This window comes from Chrysemys picta, chromosome 14, assembly GCF_011386835.1.
Source record: "Chrysemys picta bellii isolate R12L10 chromosome 14, ASM1138683v2, whole genome shotgun sequence".
Lineage (NCBI taxonomy): Eukaryota > Metazoa > Chordata > Testudines > Emydidae > Chrysemys > Chrysemys picta.
Window position 1 is genome coordinate 990910 of NC_088804.1, and position 27755 is coordinate 1018664.

At 49.5% G+C, this 27755-nt stretch overlaps 1 protein-coding gene across 5 annotated transcripts in view; it reads left to right on the forward strand.

Annotated features, from left to right (window-relative positions):
* The window catches only part of WDR59 (WD repeat domain 59), a 107598-nt gene that overhangs the window by 67202 nt on the left and 12641 nt on the right, over window positions 1–27755 (forward strand). For 3 of the 5 annotated variants that reach the window (XM_065567449.1, XM_065567451.1, XM_065567452.1), the window contains 6 exons: window positions 185–297; window positions 3891–4038; window positions 4135–4207; window positions 6357–6483; window positions 11858–12000; window positions 13150–13962. In XM_065567449.1, the coding sequence (XP_065423521.1) occupies window positions 185–297; window positions 3891–4038; window positions 4135–4207; window positions 6357–6483; window positions 11858–12000; window positions 13150–13385 (840 nt within the window). In that variant the 3' untranslated portion in view covers window positions 13386–13962. Of the gene's footprint in view, window positions 1–184; window positions 298–3890; window positions 4039–4134; window positions 4208–6356; window positions 6484–11857; window positions 12001–13149; window positions 13963–27755 lie in introns of those variants that run through there. The other 2 variants (XR_010592640.1, XM_065567450.1) reach the window with 2 other exon arrangements.

Genomic DNA, 27755 nt, shown 5'->3' on the forward strand with positions numbered 1-27755 from the left:
CAACTCCAAAACCATCAGGGCTTGGCTGATTCTGGGGCCTCTAGAAAATCAGCTGTACCTGTTAAAAAAGAATTCTGCCATTATTGAACCTTGCATGCGTGATTGCAATGCGGGGTCACAGCCCTCGGTGCAGGTGAATTTCTGTTTCTAGTTGTCTTTCATGCTGTTTCTCTTGTCTGTCCAGGTGTGGTCACTGGCTACGGTAGCCACGGATCTCTGTCTTGGACCGAAGTCTGACCCAGATTTGGAGACACCCTGGGCCCAACATCCATTTGGACGTCAGCTCCTGGAGTCCCTGTAGGTCTCCAAAAGCTCAAAGCAGGAGCAGGGGTAGTCTCTGGAGCAGAGCTGTTCACAGCTGCAAGTTTGTAGGGTCTTGTTTCAGACTTAGATGAGAGGAGTTGCTTGCTAAGCCCAGCGACTTTGAGCTAGAAGATCCTGCCTAAAGGCTTATGAAGGGATAATCAGTGCATAGCCTCTTGTCGTGGAGTTCTCTAGCACTTCGTGTGACTGCCCTCACCTTTAATATGGGGGGAGACTGTCCAGCTCCATCATGAGATGCACATTCATAGGACAAAAGAGGGAAGCCACAAATCTGTTTATTGCAAATAGGAGGCAGCCCTGGCACTCGTCAAGTGACCACCTGCCCTTTGGCTGAGCTAAGATTAGCTTCTCCTGCTCTGATGTGATGTTTATGGTACAGTATGTGGTACTCCAAGACATCTGGATTGACTAGCATGGAGGAGGCCTGATGTAAGAGGGAACTGCCGCTTTTATCCAGGATTCTTTCCCTCGCCTGTCTTGATTTGGCTGCCAGTTTAACAATCAAATTCCCTACTGTTGCTCCAAGTGCAAACTATTTCCTGTCATCCAGACAGTCTTCTGGTAACTACCTCCATTAAGGCCTGATTCACACTCGGCCCTCTTGCACAACACATTATCTACCTCTTGACATTGATCTGAATCTGTTCGGATAGGAAGAGTTGATAGCCAATGCTAATCTGTTCCGAAGCTTAGAACCTGCTTTGAGTTGCTTTGCTGACAGCTCTGCCAAACCTGCTACATGAACTCTGCCCTAGTTCTGCCCTGGTGTGAGGCAGGTATGGGAAAGAGGGACAGTCCATTCCTACAGCCATCCTCTAACCAGTGCCAGTCTCCAACCTATGCCTGCCCTTCACCAAGACGGTGAAGAGAACTCCCTTTGGTGGTGCTGCTCTTATGTTTGGCTGGGAGGAAGCATCTGTTCTTTGTATTGCAGCAAAACCTGTGGATGCCAATCAGAAAGCAGGGCCCTGCTGTGCTAGGCACGGTACAGATACACTGTCAAAAGATAGTCCCTGCCCCAAAAGAGCTTGCAGTCTACGTTATCACCTGACACAACAGGTGGATGAGGCAAAGGGGAGGAGGGAGAAAGGAAGTGGAAGATAACTACATCAGTCAAACTATAATAAGCAGAGATCTTGGTTCACTGTCTGCCTTGCCATGAATAGTTATCCCTACTAATTAACAGATTTGGCCTCTGTCAAGAGGCCAAATGAGGTGATCTCTGTCTTGGGTACCAGTGTATTCGTAGGACATGGCACAATCTCCCCATGTCAAAATAGATAAAATTCACCTCAAACCCCGATTCATCACCCATTAATTCTCCTGCATGTAGAGTGCAGACTTTGGGTCTCCCATTTCCAGAAAGCCCCATCTCCTGCCAGTGTTGCAGGCTGCTCTGTATTAAATCCATTCCCAACCCTCCCTATCAACTAAATCTCTTTAGGAATCAAACTTTGGTCTCATTCCCATTGCTCTGGCCTATAAGCTGGAGTTGGGATCTTGGCTGGGAATGGCCCCAGGAGCCTGAGAAGTCTGAGTATCTTCACCAAAATGATCAGACAGCGAGTCTCATGGCTCAATTTAACCTTGCTCCTGCAGAACTGCTCTTTGGAGCTGTGCAGACCCAAGGATCCTTGGGCATTCCCAGTGTGGATGGGGTCCTTAAGAAACACCCCACAGTAAGGGATTAGATACCCCCATGCAGAGAGGCACCATCTCTTGGGAATTAGGCCTTGATTGTCTATCCAACTGGAAGCTCTTTTATCTATTTATTTGTCAAGTAATGAAAAGGAGGGTCTATCCCCCCAGCACCCACACATCCTCTGAGCAGCTGGGCATAGTTAGTTCCATAGGGTCCCCCAAGGTGTTAGAGAAAATTCTGAAAGAGAAACTAGTTGAGGACCTGGAGGGTAGTGGCAATTGCGATAAATTACAACATGATTTTACGAAGGGCAGATCTTGCCAAACGAATCTGATCTCCTTCTTTGAGAAAGTAACGGATTTATTAGATAAGGGAAATGCGGTGGACCTAATATACCTGGATTTCAGTAAAGCGTTTGATACTGTACCCCATGAGGAATTATTAGTTAAACTGAAAAACATGGGGATCGATATGAAAATCCAGAGGTGGATAAGGAATTGGTTAATGGGGAGAATGCAGCGGGTTGTATTAAAGGGTGAACTGTCAGGTTGGAGGGAGGTTACTAGTGGAGCGCCTCAAGGTTCGGTTTTGGGACCCATTTTATTTAATCTATTTATAACTGACCTCGGAACCGATTGCAGGAGTGGGCTGATAAAGTTTGTGGATGATACGAAGGTGGGAGGCGTTGTAAATTCGGAGGAGGATAGGGATATCCTGCAGGGAGACTTGAATGAGCTTGTGAATTGGAGTATCAGAAATAGGATGAAATTTAATAGTGAAAAGTGTAAGGTGATGCATTTGGGAATGACTAATAACAATTTTAGTTACAAGATGGGGACGCATTGGTTAGAAGTAACGGAAGAGGAGAAGGACCTAGGGGTTCTTGTAGACCGCAGGATGACTATGAGTCGACAATGTGACGTGGCGGTGAAAAAAGCCAATGCTGTCTTGGGATGCATTAGGCGAGGGATATCTAGTAGGGATAAGGAGGTCCTGCTTCCGTTGTACAAGGCACTGGTGAGACCTCATTTGGAGTACTGTGTGCAGTTCTGGTCTCCCATGTTTAAAAAAGATGAACTCAAACTGGAACAGGTGCAGAGAAGGGCCACTAGGATGATCAGAGGAATGGAAAACCTGTCGTACGAAAGGAGACTAGAGGAGCTTGGGTTGTTTAGTCTGACAAAGCGAAGGCTGAGGGGGGATATGATTGCTATCTTTAAATATATTAGAGGGATTAATACAAGGGAGGGAGAAGAATTATTCCAGCTTAGTACTAACGTGGATACAAGAACGAATGGATATAAACTGGCCGTGGGGAAGTTCAGACTTGAAATTAGACGAAGGTTTCTGACCGTCAGAGGGGTGAAATATTGGAACGGCCTTCCGAGGGAAACGGTGGGGGCGACGGACCTGTCTGGTTTTAAGATTAAGTTAGATAAGTTTATGGAGGGAATGGTTTAATGGTAAAACATAGTAGTCAAGGAAAGCCAAGCAATGGTAGGTAAATAGTATAATGGCTAACAGGGGTCGGGCTGGAGACTCTTGCCTATATGCTCGGGGTCTTACTGATTGCCATATTTGGGGTCGGGAAGGAATTTTCCTCCAGGGCAGATTGGCTGAGCCTCTGGAGGTTTTTCGCCTTCCTCCGCAGCATGGGGCAGGGATCTCTAGCAGGAGGGTCTCTGCCGATTGAAGTCACTAAAAACAGGATTGGGGACTTCAACAGCAGAGTCCAGGGAAGGGGTAGGGACGGTTTTATGGCCTGCAGCATGCAGGGGGTCAGACCAGATGATCATAATGGTCCCTTCTGACCTTAAAGTCTATGAGTCTATGAGTCTATGAACCCCTGGCCTGCTGTGAGTGTTCCCTTTGGCTGGTGAACTCTGCCTCAGCTCCTGCTCTCTCCCTTTTCCTCCCCCCTCAGGCTGGCTCACTACTGTCAGCTCCATGATGTTCAGACCCTGGCCATGCTCTGCAGTGTGTTTGAGGCGCAGTCCAGGCTGCAGGGGTGCGTGAGTTCCTCGGGACCCTTCCCTCAGCGCTCCTCCAACGTGTTCTCCCACAGCCGATACGTATGCACAGCCATTTCTTTCCAACTGCTTTTCTTGAAAGTCTGGAATAGCTTTGGTTCGTGTGTGACACAACTTCCTCTTGTTTCCACCCAACAGCCCAGCTTTACGTCTTCAGGCTCCTGTTCCAGCATGTCAGACCCTGGACTCAACGCTGGAGGCTGGAACATAGGTATGGAGAGGCAGGGGAATGGACAGAGAGAGGAAATGACTTTATTTGCATAAGCACCCTCGGCATTAAATGGCTATCTGTGGTGGTGATGGTGGTAAAGAATTGTAAGTGGTTGTGGAGCTGAGAAGCAAAGAGCAAATTTCCATGGTTTGTTGGTGGGTCAGGTACCATGGCTGGAAATGAGCCATGTGCCATCTGCCCTTGTTAATGGTTTGATGTTGATGTTTCTTCCGACTTGTCCATCTTTCCCTAGTGTGTTCTGTCGAACTGTGCACTGGTGGAATGAGTCTCCCTGCAAACTTCACCCTGATGTGCACAAGGACTCCAGTTCACTGTCAGCCCGCTGGGTGGGAGCTCACACCGGAGCCAAAACCAGCTGTGTCTATGGCAGTCTCTCTCCCCATGGCAGATGGGTGGTGGGACAGACCACTCAGGATGACCCTGTTACTAGATAACATGTCTCTCTGATCTTGGACTACAAGGAACCGAGGCAGCTTGCTTCATCTAATAGAGCAAGCTTTCCCCAAACCCCATTCAGCTTTCAAGGACTTGATTCTAAATGCCCGTCCCATCCCTTCTATTTCCCCGGGTATTTGTGTCCCAAGATAAGTAGGTGGCTGTGGCCCGTGATAGTTTGCTCCTCTCCTGGCTTGGCAGACGCTCCAGGTGACACTGTCTTGTTGCTGTGCTGGTCACGTGGGGTGATGTAGGATCATTGCTGCCAGGGCACTTGTCCAGTTTGAGGCCAGTCATTCTGTGCACCACAGCCATTGTGAGTTAGGACACTTCAGATATTTGCTGGAGGGGCTTTGACCAGGGACTTCCTGTTTTCTCTCTACTCCAGAGTTGTGGGAGAGGCACTCACTCCTTTACTTTGTGATGGCCTAGCTAGAATAGTGGCAGTTGGGAAGTCTGGAGTGTCAGTGGCAGCTCTTACAAGTGACACAAATACTTGGGATCCTACAGGCATTTCCTACCAAGTTAACGCTTTTCAGAAAAGTCTGAATTCAGGGCTGTCTTGTGTCCCCAGGGTCCAGTGTAATGCCATTTGCATGATGTTTGTCTCACAGTGGCCTACCTGGCTGAGCACAATATTGGGCCCAAGCAACAGCAAACCTGTAATCGCTCAGTGCAGTTTGCAGCTATCTTTGGAACAGGGACGGGAGCAGAAGCAACGACAACCCCATTAATGTCGGTTGCCACTCTTCTCCCTGCACCCAGGGGTCATGCGCTTCTCTGAAAGATTTCCCCTGTGAGGCTCCTTTTCATACCAGCATCCTCACAGAGGAACAAGAATCCTCCCCTCCCCCAGCCCAAGGTGTGGAAGCCCTGACACCAGCACGCTCCCAGCCACTGGGAATGGAACTGTACTGACGCTAACTTTCCTACCAGCACCGACCTGTGCAATCTGCGTGTTTTCATATGGGGCGGAAGACCAGGTGCAGCCTTCTGAATCCAGATTTTCTGCGTCCTGGGAGCCTTCTCCCCATGCAGTCATTGCATGGCCCCTCTGCTGGGGAGCTGGAGGGACGATCTCAAGAGGCTGATGGCAAATGAAGGGGTTGGCTCTTGGCTCCCTACGATGTATGAGTGTTTGTAATGGTGTAGACCAGGGATTCTCAGACTTTTTTTTTTTCTGAGGCCCCTCCCAACGTGCTATAAAACTTCACGACCCACCTGTGCCACAACAACTGGTTTTCTGCATATAAAAGCCAGGGCTGGTGTTAAGGGATAGTAAGCAGGGCAATTGTCCGGGGTCCCACATCACAGGGGGCACCGTGAAGCTAAGTTGCTCAGGCTTCTGCTTCAGCCCCAGGTGGTGGGGCTCAGGGCCCTGGACTTCAGCCCCATGCAGTGGGGCTTCGGCTTTCTGCCCTAGGCCTCAGTGAGTCTAACACTGGTCCTGCTTGGTGGACCCCTGAAACTTGCTCACGGCCCCCCGGGGCACCCCCTGGTTGAGAACTACTGGTGTAGAAGACAATACTAACACATTCAAGGGTGGAAGGGGGGGGAGAGAGCACGTAGCCTCACATGCTTCCATCTAACTTTCACATCTCCTTCCTGAGCCTTTCGCACATCACATTGCCCCATTCACAGCCCACTCATCACTGCATCTCGGGGCACACTAACCATCTTTTGACTTGTGCAGCAAGCAAAGAGACAGAGCACACATTCACCCCCTGGTGCGAGTCTTCGCCTGACGACCTCCGCTACGGAAACCTGACGTATGCCGACCACCGGGAGCGCGAGAGAGATCAACATGACAAGAACAAAAGGTAGCACTCAGCAACACCCGTTTGTGCAGTTTCTGGGCAGTTCTCAGAATCAGCTGGAAGGCTATCTAGCTAGCTGTTCTGTGGTGGCATTACAGCTAATCAAGGGAGAGTTGGCAAGCCCTTAGCCCAAACTTTCACTCAGTTAGTGGCCTTGAAAGCTTAATGCTCCAAACTGTGGAGATTAATGGAAGGAGGAGGCACACATCAGAGGCTTAGGGGGGCTCTGGGTGATCGCTACTTCCCACCACCCAACACAGATGTAATGAGGTTGAGTGGTGTCCGCAAAAGAGAAACTAAACAACTAATTATTCCTCAAGAAAGGTTTTTAATGACTTATGACTATAAAGGCAACACAGACAGAATGTGCCTAATGACTTTACGTGTACTGTAACCATCCCCAACCAACACAAATTCATATGCAATGCTGATACATTAATCAACTATAGTTTACTAATTTTAACCTACCTATTAACTTATTTAACAACTTATAAACTTTTACTGACTTTTATGATAAACTTGATGGTAACTTATACTGGAGACAGGCACAGTGACTTGCAAAACTACTATGATTTATAACAGGGGGTCTCAAACACGCGGCCCGCGGGGCTCTTGTGTGTGGCCCGCCAAGCTCCCCGCACGCCCCCCCCTCCCCCCCCCGCCCCTCTGCCTACCTGTGGGATTGCCTCCTGATGCTGCAAGCGCCACGCTGCTCTCTGAAGCAGCCGGCAGCACGCCCCTTCGGGCCGGGGGGGAGGGGAGGGGGGGAGGAAGGAGGCAGGAGGCAGAGGGCTCCAGCATTGCCTCCTGCCAGGCACCGCCTCCCACAGCTCCCATTGGCCGGAAACAGGGAACGACGGCCAATGGAAGCTTCGTGGGAGGTACCTAGAAGAGCGGCAAGAGCTGCACAAGCAGGAAAGCCTGAGCCCCTCCCCCTCCCCCAGGGGCTGCAGGGACACGGTTCCAGCTGCTTCCTGGAATGGAGCAGCATGGAGCCAGGGCCAAGGCAGGCAGGGAGTCTGCCCTGGCCCCAGTGAGCGCCGCTGCCCCCCCAGAGCCGCTGTAGGTAAGCGGCACCAGGCTGGAGCTCACACCCTGAACCCCTCCTGCACCCCCTACTCCCTGCCCTGAGCCCCCTGCCACATCCCACACCCCAACTCCCTGCCCTGAGCCCCCTGCCACATCTTGCATCCCCAACTCCCTGCCCCAGTCCTGATCCCCCTCCCACTCCCCAAATCCCTTGATCCTAGCCCGGAGCACCCTCCTGCACCCAACTCCTTGCCCTGAGCCACCTGCTGCACCCTGCACCTCGACCCCCTGCCGCACCAACTCCCTGCCCTGAGCATCCTGCACACCTCCTGCACCTCAACTCCCTGCCCTCAGCCCCCGCTGCACCCTGCACCCTTTCTGCACCCCCTGGGGGCAGCGCTGGGGTGGAGACTTCAGGGAAGGGATTGGAATGGGGCAGGGAAGGGTTGGGAAGAGGTGGGGCAGGGGTGGGGCCTAACTGGAAGGGGTGGAGTGGGGGCGGGGCCAGAGGCAGCAGGGGGGTGGTTCAGTGATGCAGCCCTCGGGCCAATGCACTAGTCCTAATGCGGCCCTTGGGGTCATCTGAGTTTGAGACCCCTGATTTATAACCTACTAACTTTACCAATGCTGTACCTGTTTCCAGCAAGGCACAAAACATATACAGTTACTATATATTGATTAACTATTGACTATTACTATTTTTAAACAACTTAGACTTAACCTATAGTATTAATACAGACTTAAGATTAACCAGCTCAAGCATAACCAGACCTTTTTAAAATCTTACCCTGCCTTCGTCCAAAGATGATACATTACCTTCAGTTGACCATTTCCTGCGCTGGCCAGGCACAGATAGCACTGCTCTACAGCCAAAATGCTTCTGAAATAAGTGTAGTCAAACTTTACTAATTCTGGGTCACTGAGAACGAAAATGATGCTTAAAATTATTGATTAGCTCTAGTTTTCAAGATATGCTGTTGGGTCAGTATATACGACCCTTGACTTGGGAATGGCGGAGGATAAGTGAGTTATAAAGGGAAGGGATCTCAATTTAAACCAGAAATGACTAAAATACATCTTTGACTGGATCTATGAATAAATCTATGACTGGGTTTGGACAGTACTTGCTTTTTAGGCAAAACAATGAATGATGCAATCTGAAGCTGGTATTGCGTCGTACATGATATGAATTGCATCATGTTATTCCTAGAAGTCATGGATGATGCAATCATAACGAAGCTTACATCACTCTGCTGAACAAATTGCCCTATATCAGCTCTAGAAATCATACAGTGTTGTGCTTTCTTATTTGTCAGTGTTTGATTTTGCAAAGGGACACATTTCTGTTTAGCCAAAGTGAGCAGAGATGCCTCGTACTTGTGTGAACAGTGCAGATAACTTCTGCTATGTTTGCGATGAAGTGACTTTTGCATCACAAAAGCGCAGTATAACCACTATGGTTAAGAAAGCCTATCACCTTTATTTTGGCTGCAAAATTGGAGATCAGGACAAGAGGTGGGCCCCACACATATGCTGCAACACTTGTGCAACAAATCTTCACGAGTGGTTGAACAGGAAAAGGAAATCTATGCCTTTTGCAGTGCCAATGATTTGGAGAGAGCCAACAGATCATACCAGCAATTGTTACTTCTGCATGGTGCCTCCAGTTGGGAAAGGTGTGTCAAAGAAGAAAAAGTGGACTGTGCATTATCCAAAGATTCCATCAGCTATACGCCCAGTACCCCACGGAGAAGGACTGCCGGTTCCTGATGCATCAGAATCATTCTCACTTGAGTCAGATGAGGAAGAGGAAGAGGATGAAACTTCTGGTCCTGAACCATCAGTGTCACAGGACCCACATTTTCTCCCATCCTCTTCCTCTGAACCACACCTCATAACACAAGGTAAACTGAATGACCTTGTCAGGGATTTGAAACTACCCAAGAGTAAGGCAGAGCTGTTGGGCTCCAGACTACAGCAGTGGAATCTCCTGGCAGGTGATGTTAGGGTTTCCATGTTCCGTGACCGTCAAAAGGATCTTGTCCCATTCTTCTTCATGGAAGGTGATCTTGTAGCCTGCAACAACATCGATGGTGTGATGGCAGCCCTCAACATCGTTCACGATCCAGATGAGTGGAGACTGTTCGTTGATTCATCGAAGACGAGTCTTAAAGCTGTTTTACTGCATAATGGCAATGTTTTGCCATCAATTCCAGTTGGTCATGCAGTCCATATGAAGGAAACCTATGACAACATGAAACAACTTTTGAGGTGCATAAACTATGACCAACATCAGTGGCAGCTTTGTGGCGATTTTTAAGGTTGTTGCTCTCTTGCTTGGTCTGCAGACTGGATACACAAAGTACTGCTGTTTTCTCTGCGAATGGGATAGTCGTGCAAGAGATTCCCACTACATCAAGAAAGATTGGCCACTCCGACAGTCATTGGAGCCTGGGAGGAAAAGTGTTCAGCATCCCACCACTTGTTGAATCGAGGAAGATTTTGTTACCACACTTACACATCAAGCTGGGTATGATGAAGAACTTTGTCAAGGCCATTGACAAAACACAAGCAGCTTTCAAGTACCTCCGTGGAAAATTTCCAAGGTTAAGTGAAGCTAAGATAAAGGAAGGTGTCTTTGTTGATCCTCAGATTCGTGAACTTCTTTGAGATGATGCATTTGACCATGCACTGCGTGGCAAGGAAAAGACGGCATGGAAAGCCTTCCCGTTAGTGGCAATACATTTTCTCGGAAACAACAAGGCAGACAACTACAGGTTGTTGGTGGAAAACCTCCTCAAGGCATACAAAAGCCTTGGTTGCAACATGTCACTAAAGATACATTTTTTGCACTCTCATCTAGATTTTTTTCCACTGAACTGCGGAGCAGTGAGCGATGAGCACGGCGAGCGATTTCACCAGGACATTGCAACAATGGAGAAACGCTATCAGGGCAAATGGAGCCCCATCAATGCTTGCAGACTATTGCTGGACAGTGACAAGAGATGCTCCATTTAATGAATACAAGAGACAAGCCAAGAAGCGCCGAGTAGACACTGAATAGGACTAAACTATGTACATAATAGTTTTTTGCCTTTTGTTTCATAATAAATTTTATTTATATAACCCTTTTGCTGATTTTTAAAGTGTTACATAAACAGGACAGGTGAAATATTATCATGTAAAGCCACCATAAACACATGAAAAGACCTAGGTTTACAATTTATGATTAAAACTCTACTATCTACACAATATACATAGACATAAAATGTAAAAACTTAAATATCTTAGAAACAGTAGCCAATCAGTTGTTTTAATTGTCATATTTGATTTCAGCACATCAAAATACATAATAAATAGCACATTTTATCTCTGAAGCAGACGACTTCTCAAAAATTGTAGACCAGTGTAGTCAGTGAAGCGCAAGTCCCTTTGGTTCAGGGGGTGCATGTGAGCCTGACAAAGAGCGATTTCTTTTAGGTCAAAACACACACACACACACACATGTGCCTCTGCATCTTATTTATTCGGTATTTGCTGGCCATGCTTCAAAACAAGTCAACTAATCAAGGTGGTCAAATATTCCAGGGTGGCATTTGTGGTTGTTTTGAACTAATGAACTGTGCAACTGTGCCCAGCTCATCTCTTCTCTATGCGGTTAATTGTGGTCAATTTGCTAGACTCAAAAATGCTCGAATCAGCTTAAAGAGGTGTCTGGTTACAGAGCATAGTAACCACAAGCCTGTATCTATATTTACAAAGTTTCCTTTTCAGTCTATGAAGCTTCCTAGATAGATTATGCTTATGCTTGCAGGATTCTACTGTACTCGCTTCTTACAACTTCCGGAAGTTTTAGACCTAACACTGCTTAGCCTGACACTACTTGACAAGGCTTGTGCACATTAATCACACAAACCAATTCAGATCAGTGATTGGCTGACTGCCCGTGAAATCTTTTCATAAATCAGTTGCAGTGAGGGCCCTGGAAGAGAACCTGCCCCTCCCCCACACACCCTAGTTCTGATGACAGATGTGGTCCACTCAGGCTCACTGTGACATTGTCATTCAAAAATTATAACACTTTGTCTGAGAGACTGGGAAAATAATACGTTGCTCTTGTAGCTACCTAAGAATCAGAGGGGTAGCCATGTTAGTCTGAATCTGTAAAAAGCAACAGAGGGTCCTGTGGCACCTTTAAGACTAACAGATGTATTGGAGCATAAGCTTTCGTGGATGAATGCCCACTTCGTCAGACGCATGGCATTGCTGCTGGCTGGGTTAAGAATCACAGCCAGAGCTGCGGTGAGTGAACAGATCAAGTGACTGACTGTGTGGGTCCCTCCTCCAGGCTCCTGGACCCTGCCAACACTCAGCAGTTTGATGACTTCAAGAAATGCTACGGGGAAATCCTTTATCGCTGGGGTCTGCGAGAGAAACGAGCTGAGGTTCTGAAGTTCGTTTCCTGTCCTCCCGACCCGCACAAGGGAATCGGTGAGTGTGTAATTCTGCCTCTTCCAGCTACCCCTGCCTGAAGGGTTTGGGGATAAATATTCAGCAGACATGATGATCTAAGATGTATCCATTCAGCCAATCAAGAGACTGGCTGTGGCAGCAAATTGCTTGGTAAGTACTCAGCCCCCCTGGCAGTTCAGAGTGGAGATGAGATCTTTAGATCTCGGCTAAGTGACTTTGTATGTGGGACGGAGGGACATTACTAGCTGGAGCTGTGTTTACCACTGTGTAGTGATGGCCTCTTGACAGTGCTGGAGGCTGTTCCTCCTCTGGGGTAGTATGGGGAGCCAACCCAATCACTGACCATGGATTGAGAGGTTCTCACAATGTCTAGTGGGTAGAATTACAAAAACCTGGTTTCTGGCTTTAGGAAACCCAGACAGAAAATGGGTGGGCAAGACATTCCCCCAAGCCCTGTGGCTGCCCGTTGCAGTTGTCCAGCAGGCCTAGAAAGAGGAAGGCACACTGCACTTCTGGGTGGGCGTAATGTTGAACAGGGAAGCAGCATTAGCAGCAGCTGTGAGGAAGCTCACTTTGCCCCGTCACCGTGTTGTTGGTCTGGAAGAGCAGAGCAGCCTGGATCATGGCTGCTCTTCTCCAGGTAAACAGCAGCCTCACATTAGAGGTCATCTTTGCTCCCGTTGACATGCTGGGCTTGGCTTGTGCCTGTTTGTTTCTCACGGAGGAGATGGATGCTAAAGACACAACTCTACAGAAATGTAGAGAGAGAGAGAGAAAAGGGCAGCTGGAGGAGTTCAACTCCACAGCACCTCTGTCCAGCCCAGGTTAGTCATGGCTAAAAGGTGTTCCCTTCTCCTGATGCTGTTCAGATGGCTTGTGTTAATTGGTGTCAGTCCAGCACCTCATGCTTTGATGTCTCAGCCTAACTGGATAGCCTCAGGAGAGGAGCAAAGGAATGTAACGGGCCCATGAGAAGAATTCTGCTCTTACTCAGGGAGGTGGGCTCCCTAGGTCAGGTCTGAGGCAGGTCAGCAGAGCTCAGGGGAGAGGGGGGAGACTCTGCTACACCTGCCCTGGGGATGAATAGAGAACTGTGGTCTCCAGGAATATAGGAGCCTGCAGTAACTGTTTTGCTCTCCATTTCTTTTCCCTCTCCCCCACTGCCAGAGTTTGGGGTGTACTGCAGTCACTGCCGCAGCGAGGTGCGGGGCACCCAGTGCGCCATCTGCAAGGGCTTCACTTTCCAGTGTGCCATCTGCCATGTGGCAGTGCGAGGCTCCTCCAATTTCTGTCTGACCTGCGGACATGGAGGACACACCAGTCACATGATGGAGTGGTTTCGCACTCAGGAAGTGTGCCCCACCGGCTGCGGATGCCACTGCCTGCTTGAGAGCACATTCTGAGCACAGTCAGCAAGAGCAGAGAGCATCCCTAGTACGGGATCTAATACTTATTCCTAAACCACGGTCAGTCAGCTTCTCTCCACAGTATCTACAGAGGATGCCTACGGCGCCTGAAGCAGGGTTTACTTGCTGTGCATTGCACTGGTATTACCAAATGCTTCCAGTCTTCCAACAGCTTCCCAGGTGGCTCCAGGTAGAAGTGGCCAAACTCTCTGTGCCATTGCTGGTAATGGATGTCGTTCTGGGAAAATCAGGCTCTGTTATAAAGGATTCATGACTGGTGGCTCGTCTCCATGAGGCTGAAAGGAATGTGTGAAAGTTCCTTTGGAGTGTCTTTCCAAGGGCCTCCTGGCAGGAAGACGACTGGTCAAGAGATCAAGTCACATGACAAAGACAATCCTCTTAGTTAAGTTTAAGGTGAAATTAGTTTCCAGACAGGAGTGGAGTTCCAAGCTTAACTCAGTCTTTGAAGAGCAAATAGACAATGGGCCATTGGAGCCAGGGGAGACTTTTTAAATGTTTTTCTGAACTGCCATTTCTTGGCCTAATAAAATTCTGTTAATCACACAAAACAAAAGGATCAAGCTACCTTTTAAAAGATTGTTTCCTAGTTTCCTATTCAGTTGGTCAATAACTGTAGATGGTATAAAAAGCTCCCTCCCCCAGCCCAGTGCACGAGAATCACTTGTTTCTTTCTAGAGATTTAAAACACATTACTCTTGGGCGGGGGGAAGGGGGGGGAGGAATGGGGGTGTCCATTTTTTTTTTTTTTTTTTTTTTTTTTTTTTGTTCTGACCGGGTGGAACAATTCACTTTAACCTCTTGTCAGTGACACAGCCTGTTGACTGGACAAAGGACTGCTGTTTATCTGGGTCTTGGATCAACTCTCAGTCTCCATGGAATGATGTTTCTGCCTCTGGCGGTCTGGGATCTGCTGTGATGGGTGGGTTCACTGTGTGAATAGGTCAGTTAACTTGGTTGAGAGACTAGGTTCGCAGAAACAACAAGGAGTCTGGTGGCACCTTAAAGACTAACAGATTTATTTGGGCATAAGCTTTCGTGAGTAAAAACCTCACTTCTTCGGATGCATAGAGTGAAAGTTACAGATGCAGGCATTATATACTGACACATGGAGAGCAGGGAGTTACTTCACAAGTGGAGAACCAGTGTTGACTAGGTTTGCAGAGAGCAGCATGGCAGTGATTTTGTGGAGTGGGGGTTGTGTGTCTCCTATGAAATTGTGAGATGTGCAGAGATGATACACTCAAGGTCTGATTTTTTTTCTCAACTGCATATGCATTTTCACATATAAACTTATCAGCTTCCTGTGCAAATGAGGAGGTCCCTAGCTGATGCCTTCCTGGTGGAGATGCTGTCAATGTCTGTGCAGTCATGTAAATCAGGTATGCAGCCTGAACCTGATGCTTAGCTTTCTGTGTCAGTCTGACATGCCTAGACCCAGCCTTGATCGTGGCACAGGATTCCTTCTGCACCTACCGGGCGGTAGGAACATGTTTCTGCCTCTCTGAAACACCTTGTGTCTGAAATCAGGCCTTGGAAATCTTGGAATGGAGGAAACTGCTCATGTATCTTCAGTACAGATTAAATTATTTTTTTTAAAGGTGGGAGCTAGTAAATTCATTTCCCCACTGTTTTGTTTCGATGTATATATCTGTATCCTCTGGTCCTCACTGCCGGGCCAGGGCCTGCTCCCTTGTACCAGGTTCAGATGTGCATGGCAGGCTCCAGGCCCTGCTAGCTGACTTTCTAAGGAGGCAGCGAAGTGTTGCTTCTTTTAGCCCTAGGCCAGAGGTGAGCAAACTACAGGGCACATGCGGCCCGCGGGACCGTCCTCCCCGGCCACTGAGCTCCTGGCTGGGGAGGCTAGCCTCCACTGCTCTTCCCCTTCCCCGCAGCCTCAGCGCGACGTGCCACCCGTGCTCTGGGCAGCATGGCTGGCTCTGCCCGGGCCGCGCAGCTGCGAGCTCCTGCCACTCTGAGCGGCATGGTAAGGGGGTGGGGGGGCTGGATAAGGGGCAGGAGGTTCTGGGGGCAGTCAGGGCACAGGGAGTGGTTGGATGGGGGGGCGGTCAGGGGACGGAGCAGAGGGGGTTGGATAGGGGGTGGGATCCCAGGAGGGGGTTTGGATGGCTCGGGGATTCTGAGGGCGGGAAGTGGGGGCCAGGCTGTTTGGGGAGGCACAGCCTTCCCTACCCGGCCCTCCATATAAAAAGTTTGCCCCGGCCCGAGGGATGCTCTTGTGCGCAAATGCCGGCCGCGCGGTCCGTAGCGCATGCGCAGGGCAGCCCTTCGCCCCCGGCCCGTTTCGGGCGGATCCCGGCTCAGACATGACTCGGAAGAAGCTCTGTGTGACCCGGAAGTGCCTGCTCTCCAGGTTGCCTAGCATGGAGGGGATAGAGAGCGCTCGGCTGGCGTAGGAGGTAGGTAGCCGCGGGCTGCCCAGGGAGAGCGGTTGGGTCCAGGCCCGGGCCCGTTGCGGGGACGCCGCGCTGCGTCCTCTCGTCTGCTGAGTGCTCCACCGCCCTTCCTTGTGCCCTTCCCCGCCGCCCCGCTGTCACCCGCAATAGCCAGTCTGGCTGGAAACGTCCCTTTCTCGCTCTTTCAGCGCGGCCTGAGTGAGCGGCTCCCCAAGAAACAGCGCAGCCTCCTGAGAGTCAGCGAGTCAGGGCGCGCCGGGCCGCGCCGGGCCGCGAGCACCGTTCTCTCAAAGCAGGGCGGTGTGAGCCCGGTACGGCCCTGGCCGGCGTTCGGGGGCTGCTGAGATCTGCCGCCCTGTCCGTGTGTAACCAAACCTCAGCTACTGCAGAATGGACGGGTCCCCGGTCCTGGTCACTCAGCCTCGGGGCACCTCCCGGCCTGTCCTGGCTGTACGTGAGGACTACGGGGGGGCTGTTCTGGTTCCTGTTACCCCCCCCCCCCCCCCCGCGAAGTCTTGCTGACTTCAGTAGGTTGTTCATTGCAGTGCTTTCGTGAATCTGGGCCACACTTTGTCGAGATGCTACCAGTATTACCTGTCCTGAAAACCACAGCTGCTGGTATCTCTGGGGCATGATTTCTCAGGGTGCTGGGCACCCACACCTCTATTTGAAGTCAGGGCAGCTGCAGCCGCTCAGCACACCTGAGAATCAGGGCCTGGGGTGTTAAAGCTGAAATAACTTTTCTCTCTGCTGTTTTTAAGGATGCAGGACAGTACAGAGTCACGTGTCTGTGATTTCTTCCTTATTCTGTCACTTTCCGTGTGACTTTTTTTTTTTTTAAGCAGGAAATGGCACAGAAGTTTCATTAGAATAGTTGTTTTTGCTTCTCAAATAAATAGGAGTTGTGGATAAATACTCAGCGCCAGATGCAGCATCCCACTGAATTCTCAGTGCCCTCTTGGGGTTGCCCTTGAATACACCCCTCCCGGTGTTACAGCCCCTTGTTTCTTTCGTTGCTGTATAAACAGGGTATTTAGGTAGGGTCTACGTAAACAGACCTAGGGGGTTGGTCCCTTGGTCAAATCATGTGGCAGGTAGTTCCACAGGTTAACCACTCCCCATTCTCCTCTGCTAAATTCTCCATGCCCCTGGGTCAAAACGTGTGGTCGTTCAAATGATTACCCAGCTCTCAGCCCCTCGCTGGGCTCCTGGGTCAAATCATGTGGTGGGGTAGTTCTACAGGTTAACCACAGCTCATCCTCCTCCTGTTAAGCTCTCTAGGCCTGAGTCAAATCATGTGGTTGGTAGTTCCACAGCTTCCTTTCCTCCCCTCCTCCCCCCACTAAACTATCTGGTCCTCTGTTTGCCTTTCTGTGCCTCAGTTTCCCTGTATAAAAATGGGGCTGTGTATCCACCTTTATCAACTGTTTTGAGCTCTCCAGCTGAAAAGTCAAGTCCCCTTCTTTAACCCAAAGAGGCTGATCCCTAGACCTACAACATAAAAAGAAAGTTTAGGAGAATTGGGTTCCAGGCTAGACTCCTAAGCCCAGTATAAAGCTGAGTCCACAAGGTGTCAGCAGAGCATTGTGTTCAGAAACAGTCCAGGTTGGTGCTCTTGAAAAAGAGGCTTCTGGTAAACAGCTAATGGGTCAGAAAACTACTAGCTTGTCACGTTTCTACATAGCATTTGTCTCATGCCTGGAGGATCTCACCTGGTTGGTGGCTTTTCCCTTGTTGATTTTGCTCTGAGCGATTTAGGTGGATGTGGTCATAGCTAGGAGCTGATAAGGGTGATCACTTTTCTCCAGGAGCTGAATGTAGATGTGTCCCAGTGGTGGTCAAAAGAGGTTTTTTTTCATTCCTGAAAAACTCTGTGGCTGTGACCCTTCCTTCTGGGTGTAGACCTTGCCATGGTAACTCTAAAAATGCAGGAGTTGGTGAATCCCACATCCTGCGGTCTGCGTTGGCTGCAGATAGGGATATTTACACTAGCAATCTTCAGGGCTTTACTGTTGATAGGTTAGGACAGCAGACAGTCTCTTAGGAAGTCTGGTCCTATCTCCAGTCAGCACTTGAGATCAGTGTGGGTGGAACTTCTGCCCATCCCAGACTATAATCTCAACAAGACAGGGCCTTCACGGTCATAAACCCGAGTGCTCTCCCCTAGTTTTAGTAGTGCTCCAGGCCAAGTTGAAGCCGCTTTTATTTCTGTGTTAGTTTGTGTGTGGGCAGGAGAAGGGGGATTATTAGTTAAGGCTGTTGGGTCAGGGTGTACTAAAATACCCATCACCACAATATCTTAGCACTGTACAAAATGAAAGATCCATCAATACATACACTGCTACCTCAATATAATGTGATCCAATATAACACAAATTCAGATATAATGCAGTAAAGCAGTGCTCCGGGGGGGGCTGCACACTCCGGTGGATCAAAGCAAGTTCAATATAACGCAGTTTCACCTATAACACGGTAAGATTTTTTGGCTCCCGAGGACTTTGCCTTCCCTGCAGCTATGGGTTTGGGGGAGTGGGGGGCCTGGGCTTCTCAGCACGTTACCCAGCCCTCCTCTCTGCGCACCTCCAGCTAGTAGGTGTTGGGTAAACTCTTGCAGCCCTGAAAGGAACTGTTGTTGAATGAGTTTGAGAGTATTTGCAGTTAGGATGGTTTTCGCTCTACCTGGGACCATGCTAATCCTACTTCTTCTCTGGTGAAGACAGAGGGCAGCAGAGGTAAGGGACTCCCCGGCAGGCTGAGCGCTGGCTGCATCCCAGCTGCCTCACATTCAGAGCCTCGGACAACCTGGGCAGTGCAAGCCAAACTCCCGGGTCTTTGGGGGTGCAGGCTAGTAACCAGATAAATGCAGCCTGACACAGCCAGCAGCTCCTAGTCCAACTAATGGCAAGGAAAGAGCCCCTTTCTCACGGCAATAGGGAATTATTCTGGGATATATGGGGCCTCGCCTCCTAGTATCTCTGGAGACTGAAGCCCTCTGCCTACAGAACAGGGATGGCATGGCCCGTAGCAGTGCCAACCTCCCCAGGATTGCTCTTCCCCCTGCCACTGTGCTCCAGCTCTGATGTAGAGTTACGGCCTTTAGTGGACAGATGGAAGTTCAGCTCTGTCTGTCCTAGGCCTCTGTGTCTGGGCTCCCAGCCTATTGGGTGCTGGTTTGGGTTGTGTGGGCCCAGCACTCAGTTCACACAGGCCACCAGCCGCTAACAGAGGACAGTGGTGGCTCGTCTTAACTGGATTCACACTAGCCACCTAGAGGTGAAAAGTTCCAAATCCATCACCTTGTCCTGCACAAGGAGACCCCCTAGGTCTTTTCAGTTTGAAGGCAGTGTCCATCCCCTATTGATCAGCCCAGGTGCTGGCACCCTGCCCCTGCCGTTCGGAGCGAGGACACAACTCCTCTTTACTCGGGAGCTAAGAAGCGATGGCTGCTGCAGCTGCTTTTGTCCTAATGCATCACATCTGCCTTTTGCCTGCAGAGTGAGGCGCTGCTGAGAGCGCATCTGCAAGCCCACGTCACTCCAAGGCAGTTTGAATGCCCCTCCTGTGGCTATGCCTTCCGCCACAAGCATCACTTGCAGTGCCACCAAGCCAGAATGCATGTCATTCCCTCCAGCAGGGCGAAGAAACCAGATGTCCCCCCAGTGGCACAGCTCCGGTGAGATGCTGCCTGCCTTGAAAGGACTGAGCCTTGGGTCTGATCGCCCATCACTAATTCCTAAGCTGCAGAAGCAGCTTCCCTAGAAATCTAAGCATGCTCCATCTCCTTCCCCGGGGAAGGCTGCGCTGTCCTCGCTCACACAGTAATGCAGCCCTAGCTGCATTGCATAGACAGTGAACAGCCAATGGCTCTGTTCTCAGGGCATGGGACATCCCAGCATTCCCCTCCCATCTTCAACCAGAATAAAAGCTGCAGCTGAGACCTTCTCCACTTGGGTCAATGCTCTGCACATGCTGCTTTGTTCTCTATGCTACTTCCCAGCCATTCTCTGGGCTTCCTGCTCCGTGCACCTGCGGAGCCTTGGCATTAGCCCCTCAATAAACAGCATTGTAGCAGTGGCTGGAATTCTGCCTGCTGCCATGGTGAGATTCCATCTGCAGTGGGACGCCTGGTGCCCACCAGGACCCAACCACATCCAAGGGAGTGTTGAAGCTACTGCTGATGTCAGAAGCAGACCCTTTGTGTGCCATTGACCTTGTAATACCAGGGCTCATAACTCCTTCAGGGTTAAGTGTGTGTGGAAAAGTGGAGAGAACTCCTGCTTGTGGGGCCCTGGAACAACATCTTAGTCTGGTGGATGATGGTTTAGAAGCCTCCTGCTGTTATCCAGAGGGCAAGCTGCTCCTCAGCGGAGCTTCCTTATAGAGACCATCCACTCTGGGCCCCATCTGGCTAGTGGCTATTGGTGAGCACTCAGACACTCTGTTTCACTTAAAGGTGTCCTCTGAGCAGACCCAGCTACATTAAGATGCTGTAGATGGAGCTGTGTTTGAGACCCCCTCCCTCCCAAATGGCGCCCTACTAGACTGGTTGTGACCCCAGCTGGCAGGCTCGGGGGACTGGGGCCATGCCTAAGGTCAGCTCTCCCCGCCCTCTAGTAAAGGTTGCTTCGAACATGTCACTGTGCATTGGCAGCCCAGTTCAGGCTTGTCTAGAGGGGGTCAAGGCTGGTCTGGTGAGGTTTATCTGTGTTTTCAAACATAGCTCTGTCGATGGTGAGCACAGGACCCACCAGCTGGTAGCCATGTGGCAAGTTCTTTCATGCCAGTCCCAGTATGGGTCGCTGACTTGCTGGCCAGGCTTTCCTTGGGCTCAGCTGGAGCATGTCCATCCCTGCGGGGGGACCAGCTTGTCAGGGAGTCCTGGAGACAGGAGATAATTTCCTGCTTAGCTCTCGCTCAGGAATGTATCAAGGCAGAGTGAGGGACAAGAGGCCTGCTAAGGAAGGAAATGCAGGAAGCTTGCTAACAGCAGCTGTGTGGTAGCTGGCGGGGAGAACACTCTGAGCCCAGGGTGGGATTGTGCCCTGGCTCGGGTTTGCCACTTCTGCCTCGTGGCATCACCAGGGCACTCAGATTGTGGCGTTAAGGCTCCCAGAGGAGAACTGGCTGTCTCAGCACCTGCAGATCCATTCCGCTGGCTCCCTGACTTGGCCATTGATGTCTGCAGTCAGGGCCGTCCCTTGGCCTCATGCTGAGCCACCCAGCTCCTGGTGAGAGGGAATCAGTGAGGTGCTGCTAACGGCCTCTTGGAGGGCATACTTGGGATCTATAGGGAAATGTTCCAGAAATGACAGTGCTGGTTCTTTGGGGCCACTGCTGCCTAGCCAGGCTCAGAGCACGGTGGCTGTATGCCCAGCTAGAAGGGAGAGCCAGCTGAGTTTATCTCCTAGTCCTCTAACGCTGCTGTCATCTGGCTGTGCTGTTGTCACCAACGTGCTGCTGTAACTGAGGATGGCAGCTCAGATAGCCACAGCTCAGAGAGGCCGCTGGCTGTGCCTCTCCAATTGTTTCAGAGGCTGCAGTGAAATCCTAGAGGAGCCTGGGGACCGAAAGAGATCCCTGCCATGTCTATGGAGAGGGAAGGGGTGCTGACAGAGCCCTTCCACTCAGGCAAAGGCAGACTCAGCCAGTGTCTGTCTCCTGGCTGTGTGCCGAAAAGTAATTCTGGTAGAATCATAGAATATCAGGGTTGGAAGGGACCTCAGGAGGTCATCTAGTCCAACCCCCTGCTCAAAGCAGGATCAATCCACAACTAAATCATCCCATTTGTCAAGCCTGACCTTAAAAACCTCTAAAGATGGAGAATCCACCACCTCCCTAGGTAACCCATTCCAGTGCTTCACCACCCTCCTAGTGAAAAAGTTTTACCTAATATCCAACCTAAACCTCCCCCACTGCAACTTGAGACCATTACTCCTTGTTCTGTCATCTGCCACCGCTGAGAACAATCTAGGTCCATCCTCTTTGGAACCCCCTTTCAGGTAGTTGAAAGCAACTATCAAATCCCCCCTCATTCTTCTCTTCTGCAGACTAAACAATCCTAGTTCCCTCGGCCTCTCCTCATAAGTCATGTGTTCCAGTCCCCTACTCATTTTTGTTGCCCTCCGCTGGCCTCTTTCCAATTTTTCCACGTCCTTCTGGTAGTGTGGGGCCCAAAACTGGACACACTGCTCCAGATGAGGCCTCACCAATGTGGAATAGAGGGGAATGATCACGTCCCTCAATCAGCTGGCAATGCCACTACTTATACAGCCCAAAATGCCGTTAGCCTTCTTGGCAACAAGGGCACACTGTTGACTCATATCCAGCTTCTCGTCCACTGTAACCCCTAGGTCCTTTTCTGCAGAACTGCTGCCTAGCCACTTGGTCCCTAGTCTGTAGCAGTGCATGGGATTCTTCCGTCCTAAGTGCAGGACTCTGCACTTGTCCTTGTTGAACCTCATCAGATTTCTTTTGGCCCAGTCCTCAATTTGTCTAGGTCCCTCTGTATCCTATCCTTACCCTTCAGTGTTTCTACCACTCCTCCCAGTTCAGCGTCATCTGCAAACTTTCTGAGGGTGCAGTTCACGCCATCCTCCAGATCATTAATGAATGCCTCACTTCTCCTGCCCTGCCAATGTCTGTGCCCAGGCTGGCAGTACTGACTCCGGCTAGCCCCACTGAGCCTGTGGGGGGAGAGGGATTATATTCCTCCCTGCGTATTCCCATAACAGAGACTCCACACACCTAGATTCATAGATTCATAGATTATAGGACTGGAAGGGACCTCGAGAGGTCATCGAGTCCAGTCCCCTGCCCGCATGGCAGGACCAAATACTGTCTAGACCATCCCTGATAAACATTTATCTAACCTACTCTTAAATATCTCCAGAGACGGAGATTCCACAACCTCCCTAGGCAATTTGTTCCAGTGTTTAACCACCCTGACAGGAACTTTTTCCTAATGTCCAACCTAGACCTCCCTTGCTGCAGTTTAAACCCATTGTTTCTGGTTCTATCCTTAGAGGCTAAGGAGAACAAGTTCTCTCCCTCCTCCTTATGACACCCTTTTAGATACCTGAAAACTGCTATCATGTCCCCTCTCAGTCTTCTCTTCTCCAAACTAAACAAACCCAGTTCTTTCAGCCTTCCTTCATAGGTCATGTTCTCAAGACCTTTAATCATTCTTGTTGCTCTTCTTTGGACCCTTTCCAATTTCTCCACATCTTTTTTAAAATGCGGCGCCCAGAACTGGACACAATACTCCAGCTGAGGCCTAACCAGAGTAGAGCGGAAGAATGATTTCTCGTGTCTTGCTCACAACACACCTGTTAATGCATCCCAGAATCATGTTTGCTTTTTTTGCAACAGCATCACACTGTTGACTCATATTTAGCTTGTGGTCCACTATAACCCCTAGATCCCTTTCTGCCGTACTCCTTCCTAGACAGTCTTTTCCCATTCTGTATGTGTGAAATTGATTTTTCCTTCCTAAGTGGAGCACTTTGCATTTGTCTTTGTTAAACTTCATCCTGTTTAACTCAGACCATTTCTCCAATTTGTCCAGATCATTTTGAATTATGACCCTGTCCTCCAAAGTAGTTGCAATCCCTCCCAGTTTGGTATCATCCGCAAACTTAATAAGCGTACTTTCTATGCCAATATCTAAGTCGTTGATGAAGATATTGAACAGAGCCGGTCCCAAAACAGACCCCTGCGGAACCCCACTCGTTACGCCTTTCCAGCAGGATTGGGAACCATTAATAACAACTCTCTGAGTACGGTTATCCAGCCAGTTATGCACCCACCTTATAGTAGCCCCATCTAATTTGTATTTGCCTAGTTTATCGATAAGAATATCATGCGAGACCGTATCAAATGCCTTACTAAAGTCTAGGTATACCACATCCACCGCTTCACCCTTATCCACAAGGCTCGTTATTCTATCAAAGAAAGCTATCAGATTGGTTTGACATGATTTGTTCTTCACAAATCCATGCTGGCTGTTCCCTATCACCTTACCACCTTCCAAGTGTTTGCAGATGATTTCCTTAATTACTTGCTCCATTATCTTCCCTGGTACAGAAGTTAAACTAACTGGTCTGTAGTTACCTGGGTTGTTTTTATTTCCCTTTTTATAGATGGGCACTATACTTGCCCTTTTCCAGTCTTCTGGAATCTCTCCCGTCTCCCATGACTTTCCAAAGATAATAGCTAGAGGCTCAGATACCTCCTCTATTAGCTCCTTGAGTATTCTAGGATGCATTTCATCAGGCCCGGGTGACTTGCAGGCATCTAACTTTTCTAAGTGATTTTTAACTTGTTCTTTTTTTATTTTATCCGCTAAACCTACCCCCTTACCATTAGCATTCACTATGTTAGGCATTGCTTCAGACTTCTCGGTGAAGACCGAAACAAAGAAGTCATTAAGCATCTCTGCCATTTCCAAGTTTCCTGTTACTGTTTCTCCCTCTTCACTAAGCAGTGGGCCTACCCTGTCTTTGGTCTTCCTCTTGCTTCTAATGTATTGATAAAAAGTCTTCTTGTTTCCTTTTATTCCCGTAGCTAGTTTGAGCTCATTTTGTGCCTTTGCCTTTCTAATCTTGCCCCTGCATTCCTGTGTTGTTTGCCTATATTCATCCTTTGTAATCTGTCCTAGTTTCCATTTTTTATATGACTCCTTTTTATTTTTTAGATCGTGCAAGATCTCGTGGTTAAGCCAAGGTGGTCTTTTGCCACATTTTCTATCTTTCCTAACCAGCGGAATAGCTTGCTTTTGGGCCCTTAATAGTGTCCCTTTGAAAAACTGCCAACTCTCCTCAGTTGTTTTTCCCCTCAGTCTTGATTCCCATGGGACCTTACCTATCAGCTCTCTGAGCTTACCAAAATCTGCCTTCCTGAAATCCATTGTCTCTATTTTGCTGTTCTCCCTTCTACCCTTCCTTAGAATTGCAAACTCTATGATTTCATGATCACTTTCACCCAGGCTGCCTTCTACTTTCACATTCTCAACGAGTTCCTCCCTATTTGTTAAAATCAAGTCTAGAACAGCTTCCCCCCTAGTAGCTTTTTCAACCTTCTGAAATAAAAAGTTGTCTCCAATGCAGTCCAAGAATTTGTTGGATAGTCTGTGCCCCGCTGTGTTATTTTCCCAACATATATCCGGATAGTTGAAGTCCCCCATCACCACCAAATCTTGGGCTTTGGATGATTTTGTTAGTTGCTTGAAAAAAGCCTCATCCACCTCTTCCACCTGGTTAGGTGGCCTGTAGTAGACTCCTAGCATGACATCTCCCTTGTTTTTTGCCCCTTTAAGCCTAACCCAGAGACTCTCAACACTTCCGGCTCCTATGTCCATCTCTACCTCAGTCCAAGTGTGTACATTTTTAATATATAAGGCAACACCTCCTCCCTTTTTCCCCGTCTATCCTTCCTGAGCAAGCTGTACCCATCCACACCAACATTCCAATCATGTGTATTATCCCACCAAGTTTCAGTGATGCCAACAATGTCATAGTTGTATTTATTTATTAGCACTTCCAGTTCTTCCTGCTTATTCCCCATACTTCTCGCATTTGTATATAGGCATCTAAGATACTGGTTTGATCTTTCCTCCCAGTTTTGTCCTGCCTCTCCTTTCTCTCTGCCAACCTGGCTCCATCTGTTTTAGCGCTGCGGAGCCAATGCAGCTGCAGGCGGAACACAGGAACTGCCAGACTGGATCAGAGCCAAGGGCCAGATATTTAGTGCAGTGTCCTGTCTCCAAGAGCGGCTGGTGTTTCAGAGGAAGGTGTAAGAACCCAGCAGTAGCAGATGTGGGATAATCTGCCCCCACATTAGGTCTCATCCTGCTCTCTCTAGGGAGGTTGGATTAAGCCCTGAAGCATGAAGCTTAATATCCAAGTGGGCTGTAGTCCACGAAAGCTTATGCTCTAATAAATTTGTTAGTCTCTAAGGTGCCACAAGTACTCCTGTTCTTTTTGCGGATACAGACTAACACGGCTGCTACTCTGAAACCTTTCCCACGTTTGTTAGCATAAGTATGATCACTCTGGCTGGTCTTGTTATCCCTATAAATAGCCACTCCCTTTTGGAATCTTGCTAATTTCATGCTCACAATTCAGTTTCACCATCCAACTGTGTGTGCTTGTGTGAAATAATATTTCCTTTTTTCCATTCTAAATTTTGTTGCCTTTTAATTTAATCCACTGTCCTCTGGGCCTTGTTTTATGAGACGGGAGAACAGACATTCCTGAACTACCTTCTCCAGACTGTTTGTTACAGGCAGGGCTGGTAGCCTCACGTGTTACAGTGGCCTGACACTTTCCAGGAGAAGACCCATCCCGGTTGCTTATAACTTTGCCAAACTATAATTTGAGCTGGAATTTTCCATGCTGGGTGTCTGCTTCCGGCAGAATTCTTTTGGAAAATGTCAGCCAAAACATTTTGACCATTTCGGAGAGCAAGACTAGGGGTGGATAGGTTGTTTTCCCTATTTTGGTAACCTTTTCTTTCAGATGCTCTCGTGCCTCCGTACTCTGGAGCAGGGACTTCACATTTGGCAGGAGGGTGACCTTTGTGCCTGGGGTGTGCCTCTTGCCATCCCCGTGAAAATCCATCCAAATCTGGCCAAGTTCTAAAACTGAAACAAATGCAATTTGCACAAGTTAGAGATTTGCTAGTTCTTAGCTAAAATCTCTGAAGAGGCCATCCACGCTGAGCAGGACTTTTCCTCCATTGTGGTTCCTGGCTGCTGTAGGCCGTGTTTGGTCCAGGTCTGGGCACAAGAACGGAGAGCAAGGAGCCTGTCTCCCTTCTGTGCTCCATGCTCCCCTTTGCTTTCAGCGCTCCCCCGGAAGGAACCAGGCAGCATGGAGGAGGAAGCTGCCTGAACCTAATGCAGAGAGGTCAGGAATTGGATCGAGAAGACAGTGGAGTAAATTGGGACAAAGAGCCTGAGGGGGGACTGAGACTGGAGGCCTGGGTAGAACAGGGAAACCGGGAGTTAGACTGGGACTGGCTGGGCAAGGAGATTGGGAGCCTGTGAGGTGAGAGGAGGGGAGGCAGATCTGAGGAGTATGCAGGTGCAGGGAGAGATCTGGCACTGGATAATAGAGACCGGAAGAAGGAGTTGAGTATATGAGGACACTGAGATTGGATGAGGATGGGGAATGTTGGCGTGTGGGAAACTGGAGGCCAGTGGGGAGGAGACAGATTGGATGAGGAGCTAGGAGTGGGGGGACTGGGACAGGGAGACAGTGGTGGGAGGGAGACTGAGATCAGATAGGGAGACTGGGACTGGGATGAGAATCTTGAGGAGTGGGGATTGGGACTGGAACAAGGAGCCGTGGTGGGGAAGATACAGGATGAGGACAGGGATGGGTTGGAGAGGATGGGACAGAAGGGGTCAAGCTTGGGGCAAATGGGCAGAAGTCTGTGCCCACTAGATTGCAATCCCCTTCTCGTAGTCCCCGACCTGGGTGTGGTAGGTAGAGAGTACATTTCCCTTTCATTGGAGAGGTGACTGATCGTTGCCCAAGCACCAGGCCTCTGTCATCAATTCCAGCAACTGTCAGCACCTCAGTGATTGGGGCACTTGATGAAGTTTCACCCCACAATCGATGCAACCAAATTTAAGCCCCGTCCCAGCAGCTCAGGTGGAAGAGCAGGGCTGAGCAGGGAGGCCGTGGCTTAGGCTGTTCTGTAGTGCCTTCAAAAAGCTCTGTAACCGGAGCCACGCTGATGCTCTCCGGTTACTGGCCTGCCCTGTAACTATGTCACAGGAGCATGCAGCTACATACCCGCCTCCTGCATCTTTCATGAACTCCAGTGACTTGAGCCTGAGCCTTGCCTGTGCCACAGAGCCCCTCGTACTCTGGAGAAGAGCAGCTGAATTGGATCTGGGCCTAGAGCACTTGTTGCGGGGTGGATTGAC